The sequence below is a fragment of the Osmia lignaria genome, chromosome 15 (genome assembly GCF_051020975.1).
Source record: "Osmia lignaria lignaria isolate PbOS001 chromosome 15, iyOsmLign1, whole genome shotgun sequence".
Classification (NCBI taxonomy): Eukaryota; Metazoa; Arthropoda; class Insecta; order Hymenoptera; family Megachilidae; genus Osmia; species Osmia lignaria.
The window spans coordinates 6,284,222-6,311,257 of NC_135046.1; the positions used below are offsets into that span (position 1 = coordinate 6,284,222).

Below are 27,036 nucleotides of genomic sequence, written 5' to 3' on the forward strand. Positions count from 1 at the left end.
GGACAAATAAAAAGAAAAATTAAAATATAGAAAGTTTACATTCTTTAAGCTGTAATATGATGATATTTCAATAATTTTGTACTTATTAGATGTCTATAAAAGATAGTAATTCATTCACAGGAACAAAACAATGTATATAATAAAAGATCTGAAGTTTCATTCTATAGAAAACATAATAATTATCAAAAGTAACTTTCAGTAAGATATAAAGATTAGGTACCAGGAAAAGTTTGTGTTGTTCTTCTATTAAATTTATTAAACTCTCACTGTAAAGTTTATAAACTTTCATCATAGATATTCATTATAAAGGAATTGATAAAGATCATTCCAAAGTTGTGAAAATTTAAGTTGGTAGTTATTAACATGAAAAATATATGTACTTATATTATATATCTGACTTTATATTTCTACTTTGATTCACTAGAAATATAAGAAATGTCAAATTTATGATAAATTTATTAGGGTTATGGGAAGTTTTCCTACAAAGAAAATATGAAGAAGTTCAGGTCACTTAAATTTTATATTATAAAACCCCATAAACTTTTCTTAGAACCTAGTCTATTTTTTGAGATAGAAAGAAATACTTGAAACGAAAGTCGTTTGGTTCAGAGAATTCTATTACTTGGTATATAGAACGTTTTCTCTGGTAGAGGTGCCTAAGAGATTTAAAGGTTAACTCCATCAATAGAATTTGTTTACGTGGCCTGCCTTAGGTGATTCCCCCTATGTAATTGGAAACGAATGGATAAAATTTTCAAAAGATAAAACTATTACATGTTATCTTTCTAAAATTTAAAATTATTATAATGATATAGAGATATAGTGCTACTTTGTATTATACTAAAAGTTCAAGTTTTTAAAAAATTACATGAAGCCTTTATTCACTAGTGTTTTCCATTTTATACTGCAACGTGACCAGTAATATCTATGGATTAATAATCTTACCCATTAACACTTTGACTATTATTTAAATAACACTTGAATTTGCATACTATTACGAACTTTTTTATTTACGTAAGAACTATGTGTATCAGATGTTTTGCATAGCAATCAACATGATAAAGAATGATTCACAATAACCTGTGAGAATTTAAGCAATTTATTTTCTTTCTGTTAAATATCACATTAATTAAAAATTAATACATGATTTTATTAAATTCTTTAAGGTATCCTAAGAGTTACGGATACTGTTACGACAAATGCCATGATCATATTAAGATTCCAATATTAGTATATTTTATGTTCTGTATCTTATCATAGAACGTTCTTAAAATGTTAAGAACAAATTTTAGTATCCATTTTGTTAATTATATCAATTAAAAGGTGTGAATAACCAAAAATGATTTCGAAATTCTTTGTATTATATAATCTTACAAACTTTTCTCAGAACCTAGTGTATTTTTTGAGATAGGAAGAAATACTTGAAACAAAAGTCATTTGATTCAGAGAATTCTGTTACTGGCATTCCCTGGTATTTTAAAGTTATATTTCAATGCATCAATAAAGTTATATTTCAATGCTTTCATCACGTGCTGATGTCTTCTTCTCTATCTTACATCGCCAATTTTCTGCTTCATTTAACGATTCTTGCAGATTGATACATCCTACAGGTACTTTATCAGCTGATACTTCAGCAGAATCTTGCAAATTCGAAATAGCTTCATCTAGAATCGTTTCTTGATTTGAAGCATTGAACGTTAATCTGAGTCGACCATCAAGATATTCCAGATGACGCAAAATGAACTTGTCTACTCGCTTTGGTAGTTCATTTTTAAATACCCTAGTCTTTAATTGAGCAAATTCTGCTTCAACGAAGGATGATGTAGCAATCTGCGAACCGCATTTAAAATAAGGCTTCATTATGCCCGTCCACAGAGGTAGATAATGTATGAGGTGTTTGATTTTTTTAGCAGCTTCGACATTGTAGTACGCATTTACAACACTGCCATTATTAGAATTGTTGGCGATTTCTTGGGCTTGTGTATATATGCTATCAGCCTAAGCTGTCCAATTTCCAGCAATTAATTCGTCATAATCATCACATTCATTGTTCTCTTCTTCCTGATTATCCATCGTTGTAGCACCTTTGATAGCATTATTTACGTTTCTCAAATGTATTTCGGATTGTAATAACATCTGGAAAGCAGGAAGATTTCCAAGATTGGAAACGCATACGCATTCATATAAGAACAAGTGTGCAGATTTTTGACCGTTAGGGAGGGCTATGTGAACCTGGCACCCGACTTTTAAAAAATGGACTTTTTTTCGGAAAATGGTAGTATATCGTTTGTAGTTGATTGTAGTAAAAAAAGTTTCGTTTGTAGTTGAATAGTTTAACAGTTACAGCCGATTGTTTATACTCCGAAGAGGTAACTTTATCAATTTTCAATATTTTTAAAATCCGTCTTTTCCATGTGATAGGGAATCATGCATTCATGCATTAAAAGGTACAATGACAAAGGATTATATCTACCTTTATTTGTCAAAAAATAGAAATAATGTTTTTGACCAAATACATAAAATTGAAACATTGGAATATGCCAAAGACGAAAGTTTCGATACAACGGTATCAGACAATTTGAAAGACGATCCAGATTGGTCGATGAGTAAAACAAATTGCGTATTACCACCTCTGCGGAAATCAGTCACATTGTCGAAAAGCGAATGAGACAATCTGAAATTAAATATCGCAAAATAGAAAGATCGCGAATACGACGTACTTGTTATTGGTTGGTCGGACGCGGTATACGACATTTTATGGAGTCATCTGAAATTGCCCTGTCCCTTCGCATTTAAAAATGCCAAAATAAATCGAAATCCTGGCGAGATATTCCTGTCGATTAAAGGTAGTTGTTCGGAATGCAATTCAGAAATTCATATATACTGTAAAACCGAACCGACTGAAGATAGTCCGATTTTATATATTTCCACCTTCGATTCTCGCATGATCGTACATGAAAAGAAGCGGGAAGTTCGTGGTGATAGACGAATGCGCATTGGAAAAGAATTACAAGGTACATCTACTTACGCTTGGCGACGGAATGAAGCTAATAAATTAATGGATTTCGGAAGCCTATTACTCGAATCAAATGTCACAATTTTCACCCGTTGTATGAACAGAAAAATGGTAGGCAAGCGAGCCGACGCACACATCGCCACGGACGTTTGTGAAGCTGGCACCTCATTTTTGAAAAAATTAATTTTTTGTTAAAGTTCTGAATGCACCCCAAAGAGTTCTACAGTTCTTGATAAAATTTAGCAATAGTTCCGGTGAATTAAATAAAAAAATTGATCTTTGAATCCGTGGGGTGCTAACTTCACAAAACGTAATAAAAAAATAATTTTTAACAAAAAACAAATCCGACTTCGAAATGCACTAAAAAGTGTCAAATAATTTCTATTTCATTTATACCAATATTCCATAGCTATTAATAATATCTACTTGGTCATTAAATAGGATACCAAATACATTTCAAAGTTTTCCGAGGCGGCGCAAAATTAAAAATACTCGAATATACGATGCTGCCAATAACGATTTGACTGCGGTATGGCAAACCTGGTAATTAATAAGTCGTAAGAAAAAAATTCGAAACGTTATAGATACGGCAGAAATTCGTATTTATAACGATTGTATCAGAGAAGCCGAACTTCGAATTCCCTGTCGGTAAAACAGTCAACGTTTCATCGAAAATTAGGCCGAACAGAAACTGATTTAAGCGCCACCTCAATTATCGCATGCTATCAACTTCGCATCACCTTTCGCATACACCTAAATGACACGTGTATGCTACGATAGCTATATGTATAAGTACATAATTAAACAATACTGACCATGCATTCATTATTATTAATTTTCGTTCCGTAAAATTGTAGTTGCAATGTGATACACTTCAGAATCTGAAAGGCATAGTTCCTGAAAAATATATAACAGAGATTAAATAGAAAAGAAAGCATAAATTTCGTAGCCAATTCGCTCGTATTATTTGCTGTATGATTAATAAATGTACCATAGAAATAATGATACAGTTATTAATTAGTCATCAAATAATAACGATTGCCCAGTTCTCACCTCGAGGAGGTTGCTATGGTTTGGAGACCCGCCCTACCTCATCCCATCCACCCTCCATTTATGCAAATTTTTACTTTCATTCAATAATGAATTCCTCTCGAAAATTGTTATAAGAAAAATATTTGTTAGTCAACGTAGCGAATTTCTATCAAATGAAAAGCAGAAATTATGTGTTCTGTGGACAAGAGCGAGATCTGGCGTCTGACCAGAGTCATGGATAAAGTCATGGCCTTTCCGATGTACAACGTCTCTGCTTGAAATATCTTCGTCAGGGTTGATTTCTTTCTACCATTGCGTATCAAACAACTTCGTTCTTTCTAAATTCCATATTTTGTGATTTTCTTTTTATTTTATTTTTAACCGACTTCGAAAAGAAGGAGGTAATTAGTCAAAAATCATACAAGTTCCTTTTTCAGGAACTATAAAATTACTATAGTTATACGTTCTATATGGTAATATTGCAATCCCGAAAATACTTTTCTGAATTTAAACTATTGTTTCCCAATTAAAAAATATATAAATCTTTTTATCGTAGCTCTTAGCTTGATATCGCTTTCTAAAAGTTATCTTTAGAAAACGATATCAATTACCAGGTCACACCACATGGAGGTGGCTACGTTAGTGACCCACCCTAAAATCATAAGAACGTGAAACCATTCAAAACATACAACATAAAATAAAAATTTAAACAATACAATCTTGAAATAGAAAATAGAATTAGCATCCTAATATCAGAAACAATTGAGAAAATAACAATTCAACAATAAAATGCTGAAACAGAAAATATAATTAACATCATAATTTCTGTAACAATTAACAAAATAACAATTCAACAATAAAATGCTGAAATAGAAAATATAATTAACATCATAATTTCAGTAACAATTAAAAAATAATTCAACAATAAAATGCTGAAATAGAAAATATAATTAACATCATAATTTCGATTACAACTGAAATGAAAAATGCTGAAACAGAATATATAATTACCATTACAATCTTAGGGTAGGTTTTAAATAAATAGAACATAATTAAAATAAGAACATGAAATATAATTGATGTGCAAATCAATAAGAAAAGAATAATTTATTTCAATAAAGCAATAAACGAAAAAGAAAGAGGGGAAATAAAATCGCGAGTTGACCATTCAACGAGTTCCAATGCGAGAGTAACTCGACATTTTACGAGTTCAATACGTCTTGGACGGTATTATTCATACCGTTCAAGGAAAAACACAAAAAATGAAAAAACAAATTAGCGAGCATAGTGACAGAATGACTGCCCATCCGAAGATGGAGAGCCATTAGTAGTTCCCCTCTTCTGGGCAAATTTTGCCGGGGCTCTTCAGCATATAGCCTCTTCTTTCTTCGGCAATAGCCTCACAAAAATCACTCGCGAAAATTTTACGTTTGCTCAGACATTTGTAAAAACGTAACACGTAAACGAGCAACAATCCCTTGAATCGCTACTCGCATACCTGCACAATTTTTGCAAATGTCCAAGCACAAAACACTTTTTAATTTCACTTCACTTCACTGCACTTTCACTTTAATACTTCATTTTTGTAATCGGGTCTAGTACCACGACTACGACTTACAAACTAATAAGGCTTGGCCTTGAAAAAATCAAGAGAGAATGCTAAATTAATTAATTGATAAATTAATTAAATTGCATTTTCATCTTTTCTCTTGATTTTTGGTTTCCCAACCCCAGATACAAGCTTCTCACGTATTAGAGGAGAATACGAAGAGAAACATGAAAGCTTGCTCTGGCCCTGCCTACTTATAAACTAAACTCAATCACATCAGAAGTAAACTACCTGCCTGCCTATCGCTATATTTAAAAAAGGGCAAAAATCATTCTCACAAAAATTCACTCCACGGTTCTCATACAACCACCCGGGTGCAAAAATGCCTACACCTAGAGAGAACGTCCCGGGACGCCTCCGACACCCGAGTTCAATTCAACTTTCACACTCTAATAAAATCATACCTTTTTGCTGAAATCGACTGACAAATAATAGTGAACATTATGCTAAAGTAATACATTTCATTTTCGTATTCTATTGAATTATTTAATGTAAAAATTTTTCAATTTATTCTTGATAAGTATTTTGTAATATTATAGTAAGTTAAGATTGTTAATAAACGATACAAATCCCACATCCTAACCACACACACACATGTGGAACTTCTATTGTGGTTCACTATTGGTTCACTACTTTTGTCAGTCGCCAAAATGTATTACACTTAAAACTAAACCTTGTCCACCGCCCTCCATCCACGCGAGTACATCTAAGTACCCGAATGAGCTTTGGGCATAAAAATGAACAAAGCCAAAGGTATTTTCACCTACCAGTTTTCTTCATGTGTGCTGAAATGCCTAAGCTAAAACGTATGATTAGCAAAAACTAAAGATGATATTCTCACTTTATTAAAAGTAACAATATCGGCGAAATTTCACGGCTCCGATTTAGGATATGGGCTGGCCCCCCCAGGGGGTTTTATTTCTAATAAAAGTGACTCGACTATGCAAATATAAAGCTTGAAGAACAAATACAGAAAAGCAAAATTGAGCAACTATGACATAAAACATGGTGCACTGCTAATATCAGTTGGCAACGGAGGTTCTTAGGCCCCCTGGACTAGCGCCCGACGCTACATACCACCCACCCCGCCTGTTTAAGGCTCTAGGCCCAGGCAGGGTGCACCCCTTCGCTAAGAGCGCTACCCACCCATCGAACACGTTGCATCCAACGAGTCCGAGTGGTGGACGCCCATAGTATAGGCAAAAGGACTTTAAGACAGCTTAGCGTATGGGATGCAACATACTTAAATGTTCCGTACTCTATGGCTGTGCCTGCAAAGGCCTAGTAATGCATGGTTTTATCTCCCATGAGGTGGTGTTAACGGTCTTATGCCGCGGAATCCTTGTAACTAATTTTATCAAATAAAAACCAAAAGGATTCCCACCGAATACTAGTTAGTGTATAGTCATATTTACTCTCGCGCCGGAAATTTTTCGCAACACTACTTAAACTTGAAAATTCTAACAGGGTAATATTTACCCTCCCGTTGAAAATTTTTCGCAACACTACCTAAACTTGAAAATTCTAACGGGGTAATATTTACTCTCTCGTTTAAAATTTTTCGCAACACTACTTAAACATGAAAATCCTAACGGGGTAATATTTATTCTCGCGTTGAAAATTTTTCGCAACACTATTATAACTTGAAAATCCTAACGGGGTAATATTTCACTACACAAGGGTATGCGGGTGGATAAATGATTATATGATAGAGTTCGTGATGCTGAAGTGCGAATGATGAGTGTTTAGGGTCGAGAACCGTGAACGTGACAGAATGACTTTCAAGTACGAAAGGGGAACTTTATACAATGCTTGAAGAGCAAATACCGACCCCCTTGGGGGCCAGCCCATATACTAAATTGATGCCAATTTCACGAGTAAAATTGGAAAAACGTTTCGATTTCAAGAGCGATTTCGTTATCAAAGTAGTTATAATAATTAATAGTAATCATGCTTATTACTTTGATATTGAAATCCGCTCATCGCAAAATAAATTCTTGTACATATAAAAAAGAAAGTGTATTGTGAAGTCGGAGGGTCATCCGACTTCTCTACATTTTTAAACTCGAAATCTATATATGTAAATATGTACAAGAAAACCCTATCCTAAGCTAAGGCATAAAATACACAAAAAAAGCAATTTGCACGATTATCATTGTATAAAATAATACAGTGATATTCGTGGGTCACTATGCTCGCTCAAAAAATAAAAATTACAACCAATTCCCGTGTCGCTATGGACCATTCGTCCTACGACATGATGGGAACCGGAGGAACTTTAAAGCATGCGACTTACCGATCGTTGACTTGCACCACTGCACTCGCCACGCATCTTAGATTGATTCATAGCTCGACTGTTGGCTCGTCAAAAAAACGGTACCCCCACTGGCCAAAGCACTCATCTGGAAGCATAAAAATCACGATTCTTGAACGATATGTTTTCTCTCAATTTGTTGTAGTTAATATGCTAATACATACTATAATTTAAAAATATGCATGCGAAACTATATAGGAATAACTACATCATAAAATACGGTAAAACACATGCAAATAAATACATCCCAAAACACATGAAGATCAAAACCATAGAACACCATAAAATATTTGCAAAATTGTAGCAAAACACATAGGGTACCACTCCATAAAGCCTACTAATAAATTCGTATAAATATACTAAAACACATAGGGTACTACTCCATAAAACCCACTAATAAATCCGTATAAATATGCCAACACACATAGGGTACTACTCCATAAAACCCACTAATGAATCCGTATAAATATGCCAAAACACATAGGGTACCACTCCATAAAACCCACTAATAAATCCGTAAAAGTATGACAAAGCACATAGGGAACCACACCATAAAACACAATAAAGCACATGCAGGTACATGGGGTACCACACCATAAAACACAATAAAGCACGTGCAGGTACATGGGGTTCCACACCATAAAACGAACTAATATATCCGTATAAATATTCCAAAACACATGGGAAACACTATAGGAAACAGTATAGGCAAACACAGTAACACTTGTGGTAATACACTGATAAATCCATGCACGAATATCCATGGTATCAACCCGTACCGGTATATGTTTGACAGATCCATCCGTATCCTTTGGCGGTCGCGATAAGACTGATTAGATTTGACCTCTGTACGGGTCGCGCATGTACCGGCGCACGGCGCGCGCAATCAAGCGTGACGTTCCGCTTCACCGGTTCCGCAGATTTAATTATTTCTATCTGATAATTGTTAATATTTGTTTAATTATTATTTTATATTTTACAATTGTTTATTAATCAAATTATTGTTATATCTATTTAAATTGTTTATTTCTTTACATTTCCGCGTGGGTATATTGCAAAATTTTGTTTAATTATTCTATTAAAAATTATTTAATTATTATTTTTAATTTTACAATTGTTTATTAATCAAACGAACGAACTGCGCCCTACAGAATGAACGAAAAACTAAATTTCTGGTCTGTTTTACCTTGTTGACGTCTTTCGCGAGTGAAACAATCAACGAAATCGTAGTTTTCAAATTACTTCTATCTGGAGACTTGTACATCATCCCTTGGGTACTCGCATTATTCTATCCGACCCAAAGAATATCAGTCTGGTCCATATTTGGACATACGATTCACAGAAATGTTTATATTACGAATAAATCAATGCAGGTGAGTCCGATCCGCCATTTTCTTGACCGTTGACAGACAGCAATTTCAATATTTTATAAGTTTTTGACGATTTGGATAATATAAGGACCAGACAAATATTCTTTAGAACCTTCTGAACAAGTCCCTCAAATTTTTTTACATTCTGTTTAGAAATGAGGACGTAATTTGAAAACTCGCGTCTAGGGATTTCTCTAGAGACTGTTGGTAAAGTTTTCGACGCTCGCATCACCTTAAATTTAATGATGAAAAATTTGAAAACGATTTAAATGAAACTTTCGCATTTGTTCCTAAATTAACCTACTACGCCTAAATTACAAAATATACTCTTTTAAACTAATTATAAGTCTTTTTCTTAATATCTGTTTTAGAACTACAGTGCGAAAGAAAAGAAAACCATATTCTTGTTTACTAAGAAGATTCAGCGAGAAAAAAAGCATACAGTATGGGAGAAAGACGAGGTACCAAGGCACTAGAACTTTGGTGTCGACGAATAACGGAAGGTTATCCTGGTGTGAACGTGCAAAATATGACAACTTCCTGGAAAGATGGTTTGGCATTTTGCGCAATGATCCACCACTTCAGACCAGACCTCATGTAAGTAAAAAAATAGTAATTTTATAAATGTATGGTAAATATACTGTATATTTTAAAATTATAAGTACTAGTTATTTTAAATTAGATCAGTAGTCCATGAAAAAAACAAACACTTTAATGAACATAAGTTTCTAAAATATTGAATTTTGTAACGTCATTTATAGCATTTGTTAGTTCGAATGCCTTTTCCATGAAATGGAAAATATCCAGACAAGGACTCAAGCGACCCTAGGCACTATCGCTATCTGAAAATGCAAACTAACTTTCTTACAAAGGAAATAACGCAAATTCAGGCGAAGAAAATGAGTTCCTAATACTCGAGCAGATTAGGAAATGCTGAACCGATGAGTTAGTAGCGCGCTTAAGGGGGTAGACACGGCACGTGACCATATGGTGCCACATCAAGATTGCTGAATCGTAGAAGGAAATTGATTCCTTACAGGCAAAGCCGTGAATAATTTCTACAAAATAAGAGTCAAGGTGTTTACGAATATGGAGAGGTCGTGTACAAGGCCGACAGTGTAGAGCAGGCGCGTCCAAAGTTGTCTTCTGAGAGATACAGGCCGTTTCTACCATCATTCACTGTCACTCTAGGTAGGAAGATGTGGTTATACTGTGGAAACGTAAGACTGTCATGGTCGTCTCCTTAGTGTCGCTCGGTTTCCGTGGCGACAAAGACACGCTACGCAAAAGAACTCTTGAAGGGGAATTCAGCGTTAAGGAGGCCCCTACGCCAGACAGAGCTGCTGTTACTGAGGTTAAAACACCGCAGAAACAGAATCGCGTACTCCAATGTTGTCATCAAACAAATAATGCTAGTTGCTAGAGTATGAAAACAATGTCGTGACTCTATATGAAACCAAATCACTTAGACTCTAAGTGAGCAAGCCTGTTTAAACGATGTTCTAAAACCTCGAAGCGAACAAGTAGATTTGAATAGAGCTCACAAGATGAAAATAGACAGTTAAAAGAAAAGTGATAGTCTGATTAAGAACCTCAAGAACAAATATAATATCAAGGTGATAGTCATTAAAGCGATAACGATCTCCAATCGTGGCCTATGAAACTCATTCGGTGGGAGAGCTGTTAAGGGGAAGTGTTATTAAAATAGAGCAAGTTTAAAATTCTATTCACAAGAATTATGATTGAACGCATTTAGAATACTTAACGCCATCACCAACATGGCATGGAGATGAATGGGCGTGGGATAGGAAAAGTCATTTCACTATTAGATTGTGTCGCTTGCATTCAGGTACGCGGTTTCCAAGTTACGAAGCAAACAATATCACACATAAAGAAATATTAGGATGAAACGAAGACAAGCAATGGATACTGTCTGCTCGCCGCTAAGGCAGAGTGACATAATATGGGATGTGGAGGCAGGGAAGTTTCCACCATATTTGGTTGCCAAGCTGAGAAGCTATCTCAAGAAACGATGGCTGATCGTAGATACAAGGAAACGAGAAATAAAGAGTCGATGTTTACGGAGAGGTACCCCAGGTGTCAGTCTTGGGTTCGACCTTGAGAAACCTTGTCTACAATGAGGTTTTAAGATTAGATTAGAGTCAGGTGTACATATTATAAGATACATAGATGACATTGCCTTAATTATAATCGACAAATACGTTGAAGACATACTCATTGAAACTGAACTAGCGTTGCGAAAGGTAACTACAGGGCTTAAAGCAGGCCTGTCCAGTTAGTGCCCTGAAGGTTCGGGGCGCTACAATGTGTCACGAGATAAGCCTGGCGGCAATGGTGACAGACATGATACAGGGTGATCCTCTCGCTACGCTACCCAAAGGAAGTGCCGCCTCAATAGAATGTAGAAGTCGACATCCCATTTCTGTCATCGCTTACTTGACCGAGGTGGCCCCTGCAGCGAAGACGACTGTGTGCGTGAAAATGTGTTAAGAAAATATTCTGTTTTCCGCAGTGCTTAAATGGGACTTTTCTGCTCATTACACACATTTTCACTCACACAGCCGACTTCGTTGCAGGGTCAAGTAAGCGATGACAGAAATGGGATGTCGACTTCTACATTCTATTGTGGCGGCACTTCCTTTGGGTAGCGTAGCGAGAGGATCACCCTGTACCTTACCCGTGTATCCACTTCGAAATTTCTTTCTTCTCTTCTATTACTTTCTCTCTTCAACTGAACACAAGTGGAGAGCTTCCCGAAGACATAAGTGTTAAACCTCGTACTCACTAAAGCATTCGTGCGCCGAAAGCATTTGTTCGGGCAAAAATGCTCAAGTGAGTACGAGGCTTTATACCATTAAACTTGTATTCGTTCTAATTAATGCCTGCTTAGGGCCTACGTGCCCGTAAACCATCATACGCAGTGTAAATAACACTCCGTGTGATCCTCTCGCTACGCTACCCGAAAGGAAGAACCGCCACAATAGAATGTAGAAGTCGACGTCCCATTTCTGTCATCGCTTACTTGACCCCTGCAGCGAAGACGGCTGTGTGCGTGAAAATGTGTGTAATGACCAGAAGGGTCCCATTTTCCTACTGATTAATATTATGTATTTAATGATTACAGCGACTTCGACAGTTTAGACAAGAATGATGTATACGGGAACAACGATTTGGCCTTCAAAATAGCGGAACAGCATCTTGGAATTCCGGCACTTCTAGATGCTGAAGACATGGCCTCTTGTTCTGTACCTGATCGATTGTCCATCCTTACTTATCTCTCACAGTTCTATCAAACATTCGGTGGTAAATATACGAAAATACATTTAAAATGACGAATTTTACAACATATTTGAAAATCATTGAAATCGGTGGGAGAGTACTTTTTCTACAAGTTCACCCGAAAGTCTACTGTACAATGAGATTCACAAAATAATGGATATAATGTAAAATGTTTCTATTGTTATTCACTGAACTCGTTTAAAATTGTTATATTGTACACTTTAAGTTGTTTTCTTACTTATCTGACTCCCCTTTCATTAAGTGTTATTTTCTTTATCTGAAAAAGATAAAATGTATACGCAGCTATATAAATACACTCCATTGTCAGTTTTTCTGTGTTACTTTTCGCATCAAAGTTGATGCAGTTGCGCCTTTAGTACAGTGTAGAGCACGGTAAGCTCGCCTAGGGAAAATAGATTTAAAAATATTAATTAAAAAATTTTAAAATTTAAATTCTGGAGTTTGGAAGTTTAAAAGTTCGACATCAAAATTTTGAAACTTAAAATTTGGTTTTGCACTTTTTAAATTATACAATTCTGAAATTTTTATATTTAATATTTGTAATTTTGGGATTCAATTTAAATTTTATATTATATAACTACAAATTATAATACTTTATTTCTAAATTATTTTTATTATTAATTTTGTCAAAATAAAGATTTTGATAATTCCTTCTTCCTCGGTAACACTATTTTCCCTAGGAAAGCTTAATTTGATTTCGACGGTATGCATTTATTACAAGATTGTGAACCACTGATATATATAATAACAATTTAAGTTATTAATTTCATTAATCGAATCAATATACTTTCTTCTTCAGGTTCATCACCAAGTCGGCTGGCAGTAAACAGAACAACAGAAAGTACAGAGGAAAAGATTACTCCAATACCTGAATCTCCGAATGAAAAGGTACAGAAGTCTTTGTTGTATGGAACATAAAAAATTAATTATTGTTTTCGGTTTTTGTTTGCTTTTTAAGAATCTCATTATTAGTCTTTAACAGTCCGACAATAATGTTAATCTTTGAATGGCGGATAATACGAATAGACATTGGGGCAACAATGACCCGATTGTAAAATTTTTTTGTACATATTCTCAAGCAATTTTTTATATTAAGACTTACGTGTTATTAAACATTTTAACTATTTAAATTATACTAGTAGGTATATAATGATGGAAAAGAAAATTTATATTTATTGCATAATTCAATGATGATTACTTTCCTTCTAAGTACATTTGTGATGAAATCTAGCTTCTCCAGAAGAAATGTTGATATCCTCGGTGCTTGATCTTTCCCCCAGGCATCTCTTGGGAAAATGACAAGGTAGAGGACTATGTATAGGAGTGTACGCGTTTACATGGGAAAATTTGAATTGATATTCATTTATTATTCATATTTCTCAGTTGTATCCTAATTGTAAGTTTTATAATATATAATAATGACAAAGTATATTATTTTTTTCTAAATTACTTTTAAAATTAATATGGTCAAAATGAAGATTTTCGAAACTTTTGCTACCCCTATACCGCCATTGGCTCCGGGGAAGCATGATTTGATCACGGGTGTACATAGTTAGGTATGCATAGTTTCCGTCTGCACTGGCGTGATTAGGTAGGAGAATAAGTGGAACTCCACCCCTCCAGGTTTAGGCTCATTCCTCCGTTGTTTTAAAACTTTAACGATTAAAAATTTGAAAATTCCAAAATTATAAGATTGCAAATTTTAAAAATTTCGACATTTTTTAATTCTTAAATTCTAAACATTTAAATTTTCTCATAATATCTTATTTTAATAAAAATAATAAATATTCTAATCAAAATGCAATATGTAGTGCAACTAAGAACAAAACTACAATTGTAAATAAAAGAAATTAAACAATATTAGAATCAAGATAGAATTATACAATATTAAAAGCTCGATATTGTTACTAAAGGTAAAGTAACTGGTCCATCCTCGAAACAAATCCTAGTTACGCTAGTGTCCTTTCGAGCTATTACATAATTATTAGAATGTCACGCAGGTGTCGCAGTCTCAACTGACGAGGAAAAGACGAGATACGAATCAAGTTTTTCATTCAACTTTCACAGAGGGAAAGTACATTAAAAAAAATTATGTGTCTTTGCGATCTCGTTAATGGACCTTAGAGGTCTGACTTTTGCGGGTCTGCTAAGGTATTATCAAATTTTCAAGTAAGATCAAGTGTTCAGTAACAAAATGGTAACGCTCATAACACATAAAGTAATTATTAAAATTCTACAAAACACTAATTTGAATATTTTGAACTTTGAAATCCTGAAATTATAAAATTTTTAATAATTATAAAATTATTACCATTTCTGTATTCTAGGATTCTGCAATTTTGGAATTCTAGAAATTTTAAATTTTTAAATTTGCGAATTGTGGAGGTTTAGAATTCTAGAATTTTAATAACTTCAAAGCAGACAATTTCTTTTCGATGTACAATCCCTTCCAACCAGTGAAAGCTGACCGGAAAACACATATCCTTTTCTTGTTAATACAAAATAGATTTTAAAGGCTGTATGTATTAGCATCCGTCGTTCAAGGATTAAGTCTTAAGATTACCAGCTTATTTTAAGTTCGTTTTTGTACCAAATGCTACAATTTAATTTATAATATTTATTATATCATTTGTTTGCATTAATATTTTCACTTCACTGTTCAAAGAATAAAAAAACAGCGTTATACATTTAAGAACAGCTAGTTTGAATTGGAGATGCTGTTATCAGTTATATATCAATAAGTTACCAATACCTTATTGATATTTAACAATATTTTGCTTATAACATTAAGTATAAGAAGATTGCCTTAGGAAAAATGTTAGTATAGTTTTATCATTTAAATGTAACTATTCTTGTTCAAATTTCATACCTAATCTAATCTAACATAACCTAACCTAACCGCCTTTCGAACAAGAATAAATATATTTGAATAATAAAATTATATATTACATTATATATTAAATTTTAAGTATTTCAGTCACTGCCATTTGTCTTCATCTTTCGCAATATTTCTAAAATAAAAATTGTGCATCGTTAAAAGTAAGAAAACATTGGAACAGTTTTTGACATCCAAATTATTTAATTGAATTTTGCACAATACAGTATGTAACGTATATGTATGCTTACATTAATTTGGGAAAATAGTAAATGTGTTTGACAAAATTTTCTAGGAAACCCTGATTTGATCGTAAGTACCTATACATATTAACCCTCGGAAGGCGGAACCATGGAAACAGCCCCAATTTCAGTTTAATTTTGCATTTCATATGATTTTTATTCCTTAAATGTTCCTTTAAAATTTATTATTCCAATATATGAAACCCTCTCGTTTAAAAATTATACACTTAACTGTAGGTCATTACTTTCATATACGTTTTGTAAGTTTTTAATAATAGGCTCCGCTGTTCAAGGGTACATGTATATATGCCATTCACAATGAAAGGGTTAATAATATCTTAACAGTATTATAACACCATTGATAACAGTATCTCTAGTTAAATAAAAAGTAAAATTAAGTTTGCTTCTTTGTTTTCATTTTGTTTTTTGTTTGTATATATTTTATTAGAGTACAAACATCGTCAGCATAAGTTTTGTTATTAGAATTGAAGTAGTATGATGAAAATTAAAAATCATTCTCAGTGATAATGCGTTTCTTTTCAATTAAGTTTCATATTTATTTTGTTGATCTAACAAAAATTGAACATTTCATAATTAATCTTTCCTTCCTTTATATTAAAATTTTATTATACTTTGAAAATAATTATATATTTGAAAAGTGTATGAAATATCTGTATAAAGGCATACACAATTTTTTTTTTAAAAGAATTTGAATCCTCGCAAAATGTCATTCAAAAGAATTAATTCACCTGGAATCTTAGTTATCATTGGCGTAACTAGGAGGGAGCCAGGGTGGGCCTGGTCCCTCTCTCTTTTGCCATTTTTACTAAATTTCTGGTTAACCGTGTTCTGTCCCTTTAGTTGGGCGCCAAATGTAATGTTTATATATTTATATATACATATATATTTTTTATTATTATTATTATTATTATTAATACTATGGAATTGTACAAATGTACGTTCCAAAAACGTCCAAATTGATCTCGTTACCTCCTTTGGAGCGGGTCACTACCCCGACAATTCATCGATACAGCCGTATCAAATAACGAGTAACGGTATGAAGTAATAAGACACAGTTTACATTTGTTACCATGACTTGTTGGCTAGGTAACAGATCGCAATAACAATGCAAGGTGCGGTAACAAATGTGTATGTACGCAGCTGAAGCTGTCGATGTAGCCATAGGACAAAAATATCATTTGTTGCATCCTATCGTTGACAATAAAATGTTACCGTCTATGAAGTCTGTGTGCCGAATACTTTCGTAAAATGTTTAAATTCTGACGCAGAACTCGTCGACGACATAACTCTGTATATCAAAGAACGATAACAGGAACAAAATACATTACAAAAATTTTAGAAACTGAAAGATTAAATCGTCGTAAAAAACCATTTATTGCAATATCGAATACATGTTTAATAAAGGGGGTAGACGGTCTGCCATAAGACTTCTCTACAATTAACGAGGAGGATCTAATGGTAATAAATCTTAGGTAAGGGTCCTAAGTATGTACTGAAGTATTACGACCCTACGAGGTAGGGAAGGAGTCGAAAATGGTCATCATTTTATAATGTAGCCCTGTGGGTGTCATATAGTTCGCAGCTCTGATCACGTGGCCTTAGGTCCGAAGAGTTAGTGACACGGTTTGTAAACCTTGAAGAGATATGCTTTCGTATGATATGCCACATGACCGGCTATCGGTAGCCGGTATCAATATTTACAACAAAATAATAATATTATAAAAATGAAAGTTCGCTGGCCACATATGAACGTTAAAAAGTATCAATATTATATACAATATGAATCTAACGTATGTGATTGTCCGAATGGCAACAGGACGGTAGGTTGTTGCTCCCATATAGCCGCGATCCTTTATTATTCATATCACGCACGTTACAAATCAAGAATCGTTGAACCTTCTACAATTTTACGTCAGCATTATTTCTTGAAAATTTTTTATTAACTTGTTATACATTTTAATTCTTGATTTTAAGGTCTGAAGCCCTTACTTGATGCCCTACTTGACGCCCTTGATTGTTTTCTTGAATTTGGATGTCTTAAGTACAATTTCTAAGTACGACCAGCATGTCGTTCCATGATTTTGCAGTTGAATTTGATAATGATTATGTGTTACACATTTGGATCCCCATCTTTTTCCAACAATTAGAAGCATTTTTCAAAATTTCTCCCTTTGTGCGATGGTGTTGGTGGTTAAATTATCCCTTCATGGATTGTCTTCCTTCTATTTATGATTGTTTTTTTATTGTACATCTAAAAGACGGTTGTAGCGGTATCTATTATTTATGAACGCAAACGAATTTATATGATTGTTTCATTCAATCAATCTATGGTGTATAATAAAATATAAAAAATACAGGATGTCCTGGAATTAGTGTACAATCGGGAAACTGCTGACCATTGGTGTAACTAGATAAGGTGGGTCTTACTTGAGGCCCATATTATAAAATTCAAAAATTATAGAATTCCACGATTGAAAAATTTGGGAATGGCAAAACTCAAGATTTTTAAGCTTTCAAAATTTCTGAGATCCTGAGATCCTGAAATTCTAAAATCCTCTCGTGAAATCTTACTTCAATAGAAACAAATATTTCGTCTAAAATACAATATGTAATGTAACTAAAAACAAAACGTATTATAATGTTCTTATGACGTAAAATAAAATTAAAACTCTTGACACTATCGATAATACTAAAGGACTTGTCTCACCTCAGAAACAAATCATAATTGCATCAATGCTGTTGACTTTTCGTGTAAAAACATATCAAAAATTGAATTGCCATAAATTTAAATTATGAACGTAAAGAATCTGTAATCTGCAGATAGTATACTATTCTTAAGATACCCTGTGTACAAATATTGATTTAGCACATAGCTTAGAATTCACGAAGCGATTGATATTATATGTACAATAATATGAGTCGTGATGAAAGTTTCACTATACAGGAATCCTTAGAATTTTTAAGGCAAATATTGCACAAGAGTGTTATGTAAATATGTGCTAATAAACGCTTTACTAAAAACATATAACCGTAACATAAACTGACTGAAGTCATTGATTTTAATAAATTAATGTAACACCTATTTTATTTAAAAATTGTAGCAATTTTGTATTAAAACTGATATCATTGACAAAATAAAAGAGAATTAAATGAAAAAAATTAAAATATTGAATGATGCAGTACTCATGGATATTATTTGCAAAGCCTGTAATCGAAATAACTGCATGTTGTTTTTCTGTTTCTGTTCAAAACAAATGGTACGTTGGTATGAAGTTATTAATTAAAAGCCGCATGAAGGGATTTATTATACTAACAGAACATCTATGTTGTTATTATTAAGATTTTATATTAAAGCGTTTATTGGCGTATTATTCATATAACATTTTTTCCTTGCTTTTACTCATAGAATATAGTGATGCAACTTGACTGGAAAATCCTGGGTTATCCTGTATGTGAAATACCTCAAGAAAGGTGTACAAAGTACGACGAATAAGGAGGCACAAGAATTCATTTATTCGCAAGACATCCAAGCAAACGAGGCTGATAGAAGTCGGGAAGAAGGCTGATCAATTGATTGACGAGAAGAAGTACTCATTATACATGAAGATGATTCTCTACACAATTTGCAGTTTTTTATTGTATGAGATGATTGCGAAGTTGTAGGAACTATTTAAGAATTAGTGTAATTAGGTAGAGGGTTAAACCAATCTATCCAAAAATATGGATTGGTTTCGTCATTCCAAAGCTCTGAAATTTTGAAATCCTAAAAATTATTTCAGAGTTTTTTAATTTAAACATTCCAGAATTTCAGAATACTAAGATTCCAAAACGCCAAAACCCTAGAAATTCAAAATTTGAGAATCTGGACATCAGCATTTCCTCTTGGGAAGTTTGATTTGATCGCGAGTATGCTATGCTTTAAAACAATCCATGCAAAGTGGTTTAACCATTTAATGCTAAGGTTTTTCTAAAACAATAGGTCAACAAATTATCAGGTTTCTTTATTTTTGAAGGTGAGACTTTTCTACAGTAATAAAGAAGGAGTTTACGTTTTTCTTTTTTTTACTTAAACCAGTTTAAACTGGATGAGTATCATTCGAATTAGCGGAGAAAAATCCTCGTTCTAGCGTCTTAAATGGTTTTAAGTTCAATACGCATTTTATGTTTAGTATTTAATACTTTTAGCCCTTAACTACGCTGGCGAATTTTTACCTATACAACTACACCTGCGGGGTACTTTTGTACCCTGACTTTTGATAAGAGTTTTAATTAAAATGAAATGTAAAAAGTTCATACTTTTTGCTTTGGTATAATAACTAAACATTCTAAATTTGACAAATAATCATTTATTGGAAATATAAATTAGTAAAAACATGAGATGTACCAAGCGAGAAATATTTGCGTAACTGTGTACAGACAGGGTACGCTTGTACCCAACACGTGTAATTAACAGTTAAACTAGATTTCTTAAACAGTGTATAATATAACGAAAGACAAAAAGATCGCTACACAGTACTGTATTAATATTAATGAAAAGCTAACAACACGAGCTAAGAATAAAAAATATGATTTATTTATAAACCATGCTTTTTGCTTTTTGCTTTTTTGAGTGTGAGATTGAAGTGTGTATTCGTATTTCCAATCGTATTCAAGTTTCGAAATTTCCGAAATCAAGTTTCAAAATTTTAATATCAGGATTTCAAAATTTAAATGTTTGACAACTTAGATCTCAAGTTTAGCTGAAACTGTATTCAAAGGTACAACGCACATACTTCAATGTGTGACTGTACACTTCGCTTTCGCCTTACTGTTAGACTATGAATGTGTTGATGTTAATACATATTAGTTTTTCACGCCTGAAGTCACCATCTCCTCGTTTCTATTGCTTCTTATAAAATACTATATATAATATTATGTAAGCTCATCCCATAAATAATGTCGTTTTCTTAATCAATCAATGTAAGTTTCGACTTTTATTTACAAATATGAGCGATGTTATTATTTGCTTCCTATTGTTACTGCTATCGTACTGTAAGAATAGCCTCTTTCAATATGTAACGATGTCAAGATAAGATCCGTCAAGTCGAAACTTACGGTAAGTACAAATGTATCGGATAGATTTTCAAAGTTGTTTTTCTCGAAAACGGAGCCTCATATGTGAAAACCTTACTTTACATTTTTGACGTATTTTTTTTTACAAAGAATTATGCCATGCTCAGGTGTAACATTGTTGCTGGAACACTCTGTATATAGAGTGGTCCAAAATTTATGGTAGAGATGGGGTCAGGATGATTCTATGGCTCGAAATAAGGTGAATTTGGGCGCTCCTCTCCCGATTTCGATGATTTTTGAATATATCTATTGCAAAATGCGATATTTTAAGCAACTATTTTTCTCTAATCTAAATGTCGAATTCGCTTAGTTTCCATGATGTTCGCAAAAAACTGAATACTACTATAATACATTAATTTTTGTCTGTACGTATACGTCCGTGGTCGAGGGTACATTAGCAATCAACCCTCGCTTATTTACTGTTTCTGTCAACAGTACCACATGGTCCGGCTGCCATTCATATAAGGGGTGAGCTTAAAAATCAAACTTAACTGATTTCAATAATTTTGAATTTTGATTTGCGTGGCCGGTCACCAACTCGGAGGTTGCCGAGCTCATCAATACCGCTGTTTACAGAAACAGTGAGTAAGCAACGATAGCATACACTACTACGGACGCATACCACTGTAGTGGTAGCGATATTTTTTTGTGAATATCTCACAAACCAATAGAGTCCAACATATAGCTTATTGTTAGAGGAAAAAAGTTGCTTAAAATATCGAATTTTACAACATATTTAAAAATCATCGAAATCGGAGGGGACTAGCTTTTCTACAAGTTCACCCTATTTTTACACATTGAACGTAATAAAATAACCATTGTACTCTTAGTTGATCTTAATTTATTATCTATTTGTTTAGTTTACATTTCTTAAGCAAGATATTGTTCAAAATGTTGCCAATTTTTTTGTACAGAGTTGTAGTCTTCCAACTATTTGTTTGCTTGTTGTACTAATATTCAAGTACTAATATGATACGTCGTTTTAAATGTTCAAGACTTGCAATATCTTCAGAATAAACTATTCTTTTTACGTTTCCCCACAGATAAAAATCGAGAAAATAATAAACACTAATCCGTAACATCGGTTGTTAATTAAATAGTCGCGCACTTAAACTGATTTTCAAATGCATCTTTCTCGATAATAAACCCCCCACGTAATGCTCGTAATTCTCCCCCGTAAAATTCTTAATTTTCGTCTTATTGTTAATTTGAACCATAGAATCAGCCTAACCCCATTTGTACCATGAATTTTGGACCACCCTGTATATACGATTTAACTTTATGCATTTGATCATGTATCTAACTGCAAGTATTACTTACTGTCTGATTTCTATTTAAACATTCAAATTGGATAATACTTTATTTAATAGAAAATGTAAATGACGACATTAATTATGGGATGATCTAATACCATTAGTACACATACTTAATTTCTACTATTAACAATGATATAGGCAGCGTTGGGTCTGGGTATGCGGAGGGATCCGTGTGCCGTATGTGGACTTCCGGTTTTCCTAGCGGAAAAACTGGTACTCGGCCGTGTCGCTTATCACCGTACTTGTTTCCGTTGTGCTCGATGCAACAATCAATTAACGCTTGGTAATTACTACGAGACGGAGAAAGGACAGTATTGCTGTGAAACGTGCCCTGACGAAGAGCCTCCATCGCCTACAATGCAAAATTATACAATGCCTAATAGAAATGAAGTAGATGGGGTTGAAGACGCAAGTTCAAATGGATCCTACAGCAATGAAGATAACGCAAACGCACAAACATTCGATGATTCTTTGAAACAGTCCGAGCTCGATGATTTTTCCGTTCCTGATATTATTGCGCAAACGTCTCGATTAAGATTGAATTTCATTTCGAATCATCTACTTTCAGATCAAGGTGAGAATATGTTTTAATTATAGATTAATCAAATAGTATACATAGAATAGTGATGAGTGCATCAAATGCCCGCTTATGGGCACTAACGAACTCGGTGCGTGCAGAAGTGAGCTTATGAAATTTAGAAATATAAAAAAGTTGCCAAATTTTCTAACATAAAAGCTGAAAAATTGAAAATTTAGAAATATAGAAATTTCAAATTTGGAAATTTGGAAATATAGGGATATAGAAATTTCAAAATTGGAAACTTTAAAAGTTTAGAAAATGACATATTTAGGAACAGAATTTTTAAATTCAAGTTTTAAATTTTGAAATTTCGAAACCCTGAAATTTGAATTTTGAAACCTTACAATTTAATTTACATATTAAATTCTATAATATTGATCATTTAATTGAAAAGTATTAATAGTAAAACAAATATTAAATAACATTTTCCTGTGTAAATGTAGCGTAAAGAGATGAGGTTCCTTTATTACATACCTCATAACGAGTAAAATACGTAATGTCAAAACAAAAACTTTGACCTCCAATTTTGATTTCAATTTATTTTCTGTCTCCTTCAATACAATTTGAAGAATCATCTCTATCTCTAAGAATCACGCAGTCTTAGAGACATACTTCACATAAAAACCCAAATAATTTAAACAAATATTTTTTTGTACATTTTCAAGCAGATACTGCAGACAATGTAGACTCTATGCTGCCAATGAATGATCAGCAAGGAAAAGAAAGTAGATCTTCAACTCCTAGAAGAAATGAAGATCATTGTTCATTCGATGGTGAAGGTAGCAGTAACGATTTTCATTCTGCACAATTAGAACCGTCCAGTAGAAACCAAAGATTTTCTGACGATGAAGATTCCAACACAAACTGTTCAACAAATTTTACTCATCAAGAGGAACCAAGTACTTCTAAAACCAATATTGAAGAACAGTTGACAGACAAAACTGTTAAGAGTGATTCTACAAATTGCCTTTCCTTAGTTCAAGCGAGACTCAGATTATTTGAAAATCCAAAAGACTCCTTTGAGAAAAGTAATGAAGTACCAAAATGCAAAGCACAATATAAAAAGCACAATGTAAAAAAAGAAGACTCTAAAGATTCAGAGATTGTATCAAAAGTTTCAACAACTCCTGTCAATGATACTTTAATGACTACACCTGAAATCAATGAAATGATTGTTTTAGAAAGCGACAAGATGATTCATTCTCAAATTAATAGTGAAAAGCATATATCCACCATTGATGTAAGTGAAACTGATTCCACAACGAAATCTTCTATTGTTGCTGAGAAAGATTATCCAGAAAGTCTAAATCCTTTTAAAAGTGATGAAGAAGAAAATACTGATACGGATTCAATAATAAATATTTCTGAAAGTAACAGAAGTTCTACAAATCCTTTTGAAAATAAAGAGGAAAAGAAGAAGGAACTTGTTATACCAAAACCAGCTGTAAGAAGTAATATTGATAATAATATTGTAAAGTCTCAAACTCTTGAAGAAGTATCAACGAAAAGACGTCTGATTGCTCCTCAAATTAATTTAAATCCCTTTTGGAGTGACGATGATGAGCAGGAGAGTGATTCGGAGAATAAAATAAAAGTACCGGAAACAAAGCCTGTTCCTAAACCACGTACAACAAGGTATAAGTGTATTAATCTAACTGGTGTAACTAGGTAGGGGATAAGGCAGTTTTATTGTTAGCATCCCAAAAATGTAGAATGGAATCCATTAGATTCTAAAAATCTACAGTTTTGAAATTGAAAAATTATAGGATTATATAATTCTATGGTTTTAAAATTTTGTAATTCTTAAATTAGAACACTCTCCTGTATAATGTATTTAATAGTTTCAAATAAATTGCTTAATTTACAGAAACATCCAAGAACCAGAAGTAAACGGATCGAAGTCTGATCAGAATTACAATAGTTTGAACGTATCTAATAGTTCCCTGGCCAGTTTGGAATCACCAAGTAGTTTAGGAACAACTTGTCGAAAAAAGAAACCAGCTCCATTACCACCTAACAAAAAAGAGCGCTCTCCTGATCAACATATGCCTCAGGTATGCGAACTACGTATTAATTCTATTAACTCTTGGACTGCGGACCATAAAGAGAATCCCAATTTTAATTTATTTTATATTTCATATTATTTTCATTTTCTAAACTTAACATTGTAATTAAGTTTTTTGGGGGGATTAGATATTTTAGATTTACTGACAGTATCGAGTTACTCGATAGTGAGTATAGAAATGTCTGATTTTTTTCAGAATTTTTGAATGTCATTAAATAGGAGAAATTGGCCAAAAACCTAGCGATTACATTTTTACCCGTAACTACTCTGCCAGATGAGATACAGGGTTGAAACTTGGCATAGACTAGTTTTTTTTATCACCTATCGAATGGTTCATAGCAAGTCGAATTTGGTTTGGGGACAATTTTGACCATTTTACCCAGCTATACCCTTGATAAATTTTGGATTTATTATAGCTTACAATCTTACAATTCTACAATCTCAAAGTTTTAGAATGATGAGAGGGCTTATTCTCAGTTTCGGTTATGCCAGTTAACCATTCGGTTGTCCCACTCTTGCACCTACTTACAATTAGTTACACCAATATTTATACAGTTATACAATAAACTCAAATTTATTATTCAATGTAAAATTTAATGAAAGTTCTAAAATGTTTAATATTTTAATTTCAGACTTCGTCGCCAATTGTACTAACCAAGGCACGAAAAACAAAACCAGCCCCACCTCCACCAATGCAAACAAGTAGTCCGTGTAATACAAGCACTGCCACTGTGTTAAGTTGTGAAGAATCACCCATCAGTAAATCAAAAAACGCCACGGAAAGGATTAATGTGTGGGAGGATGAAAAGATTAGTAAAGATGTGGCGAATAGAAACAGGCAAAGTTTCTCTCACACTCCATCTAAGGAGGGATTCTATGATAGATCTTTCATGGACAAAAGCACTGAAGGAAAATGGAAAAGGAAAAAAGGACCTGCTCCACCTTGTCCAATGCCATTAAAGAGGAAGGTAAATTTTGATTTGTTTCTAAAATTTTGGGAATTTTGGATTTTTGAATTCTTGAATTTTTAAAAGCCAAAATTTTGAAATGTTTTAAATCTTCAATTCTGATATTCTAGTATTTTAAATTTGTGGAATTCTGAAATTTTTAAGATCTAAAATTTTGGAATTGTGGAATGTTAAAATTTTGTATTGGTAAGGGGACCAGTTCACATTTTTGAAAGAGCCAGGCTGACCTTGCTCCTTGTGACGGATTACCGCTGGGGGTTTGCCGGCTCAGCCGGTAAGTCCGGGGTTCAGGTGAACGAATAAAGCAAAGTCGGTTGGATATAGATGAAAAGAATACGTATTTAATTCTAAGATAGAATCTAACTTAAAACTACGGCCCTCGGTGTCCTATTAGTCTAACGATCTTACAGCTAGCGGCGGTTCTTAAAATTAAGGGTAGCGAGCGGTTGCGGCGCGGTTCTTAAAACTAACGGTGTCGAGCGAGCGCGGCACGGGTGATCGCGGTACGGAGTGGTCCGGTCGCGGTGTCGAGCAGCCACGGTACGGTTCGATCACGGTGCGGAGCGGCGGGAAAATTCCAGGGATTCCACAACCCGTCCTCACTCAGGCAGCAAGAAGACCGTGGACCTGGTGGACGTCCGTAGACACATGTACGCCCGGTCCGGCAGTCGGGAGACCGCCGAGAGAGTTCTCGGCAGTGGCCGGAGATACAGCGGACAGTGCCGCCAGACGAACGCCGCTGGACGAAAAATCGTAGCTGATCGTGTTTCGTATTGCTTATCCGAGGATTCGCTTCCGAGTACCGATCTATCGTCTCGCGGCCCAGTATATCTTCGCTCGCGAGGCCGTTCGCCTCGCGAGTTCGCGGTGCGCCCGGTCGCCTCCTGTCGGCGGCGCGGGTACTAGCGGCGCGCGTGCCGGCGGGGCCCGCGGTTTCGCGGCCTCGTACTCCTCACATCCTTACCTAGTTAAGCTACTGGAAACATCAAGAGATAATTTAATATTTATAAACTATATATTTTAGATAAAAGTAATGTCTCTGAAGGATGTCAAATTGGAATTGGATGAAATAGAGGTGCAACAACAGGGCTTGGAGAAACAAGGTGTGCGACTGGAGCAACTAATTAGAAGTAAATGTGAATCTGATTCTAAACCTGACGGTAAGTACAATTTAAATTATAAAAATACACGTATT

General features: G+C 34.0%; 2 protein-coding genes across 11 annotated transcripts in view; one reads left to right on the forward strand and one right to left on the reverse strand.

Moving 5' to 3' along the window:
- The window catches only part of MICAL-like (protein), a 31,699-nt gene that overhangs the window by 2,580 nt on the left and 2,083 nt on the right, over window positions 1–27,036 (forward strand). For 2 of the 5 annotated variants that reach the window (XM_034315942.2, XM_034315941.2), the window contains exons 2-9: window positions 9,713–9,938; window positions 12,487–12,665; window positions 13,462–13,550; window positions 22,367–22,802; window positions 23,474–24,443; window positions 24,676–24,862; window positions 25,506–25,841; window positions 26,866–27,001. In XM_034315942.2, coding sequence (XP_034171833.2) covers window positions 9,787–9,938; window positions 12,487–12,665; window positions 13,462–13,550; window positions 22,367–22,802; window positions 23,474–24,443; window positions 24,676–24,862; window positions 25,506–25,841; window positions 26,866–27,001 — 2,485 coding nt within the window. In that variant the 5' untranslated portion in view covers window positions 9,713–9,786. Of the gene's footprint in view, window positions 1–9,712; window positions 9,939–12,037; window positions 12,423–12,486; window positions 12,666–12,968; window positions 13,035–13,461; window positions 13,551–22,366; window positions 22,803–23,473; window positions 24,444–24,675; window positions 24,863–25,505; window positions 25,842–26,865; window positions 27,002–27,036 lie in introns of those variants that run through there. The other 3 variants (XM_034315943.2, XM_076692720.1, XM_034315947.2) reach the window with 3 other exon arrangements.
- On the reverse strand, window positions 881–4,685 carry LOC117600474 (uncharacterized). Of its 6 annotated transcripts, none has more exons than XM_076692545.1 (3): window positions 4,107–4,685; window positions 3,832–3,913; window positions 881–2,136 (listed from the first exon to the last, which is right to left on the reverse strand). In XM_076692545.1, the coding sequence occupies exon 3, from the start codon at window positions 1,858–1,860 to the stop codon at window positions 1,507–1,509; it is 354 nt and encodes a 117-aa protein (XP_076548660.1). In that variant the 5' UTR covers window positions 1,861–2,136; window positions 3,832–3,913; window positions 4,107–4,685; the 3' UTR covers window positions 881–1,506. The 6 variants fall into 5 exon arrangements, 5 of the variants coding, with proteins under 5 accessions (XP_076548660.1, XP_076548661.1, XP_034171855.2 ...); XM_034315964.2 differs by having other exon boundaries at window positions 4,070–4,685; XM_034315965.2 differs by having other exon boundaries at window positions 2,721–3,913; window positions 4,070–4,685.

Bases quoted from the DNA above. Each gene is read 5' to 3' on its own strand.
- LOC117600474 (XM_076692545.1), bottom strand. From the start codon at position 1,860: ATGAAGCCTTATTTTAAATGCGGTTCGCAGATTGCTACATCATCCTTC.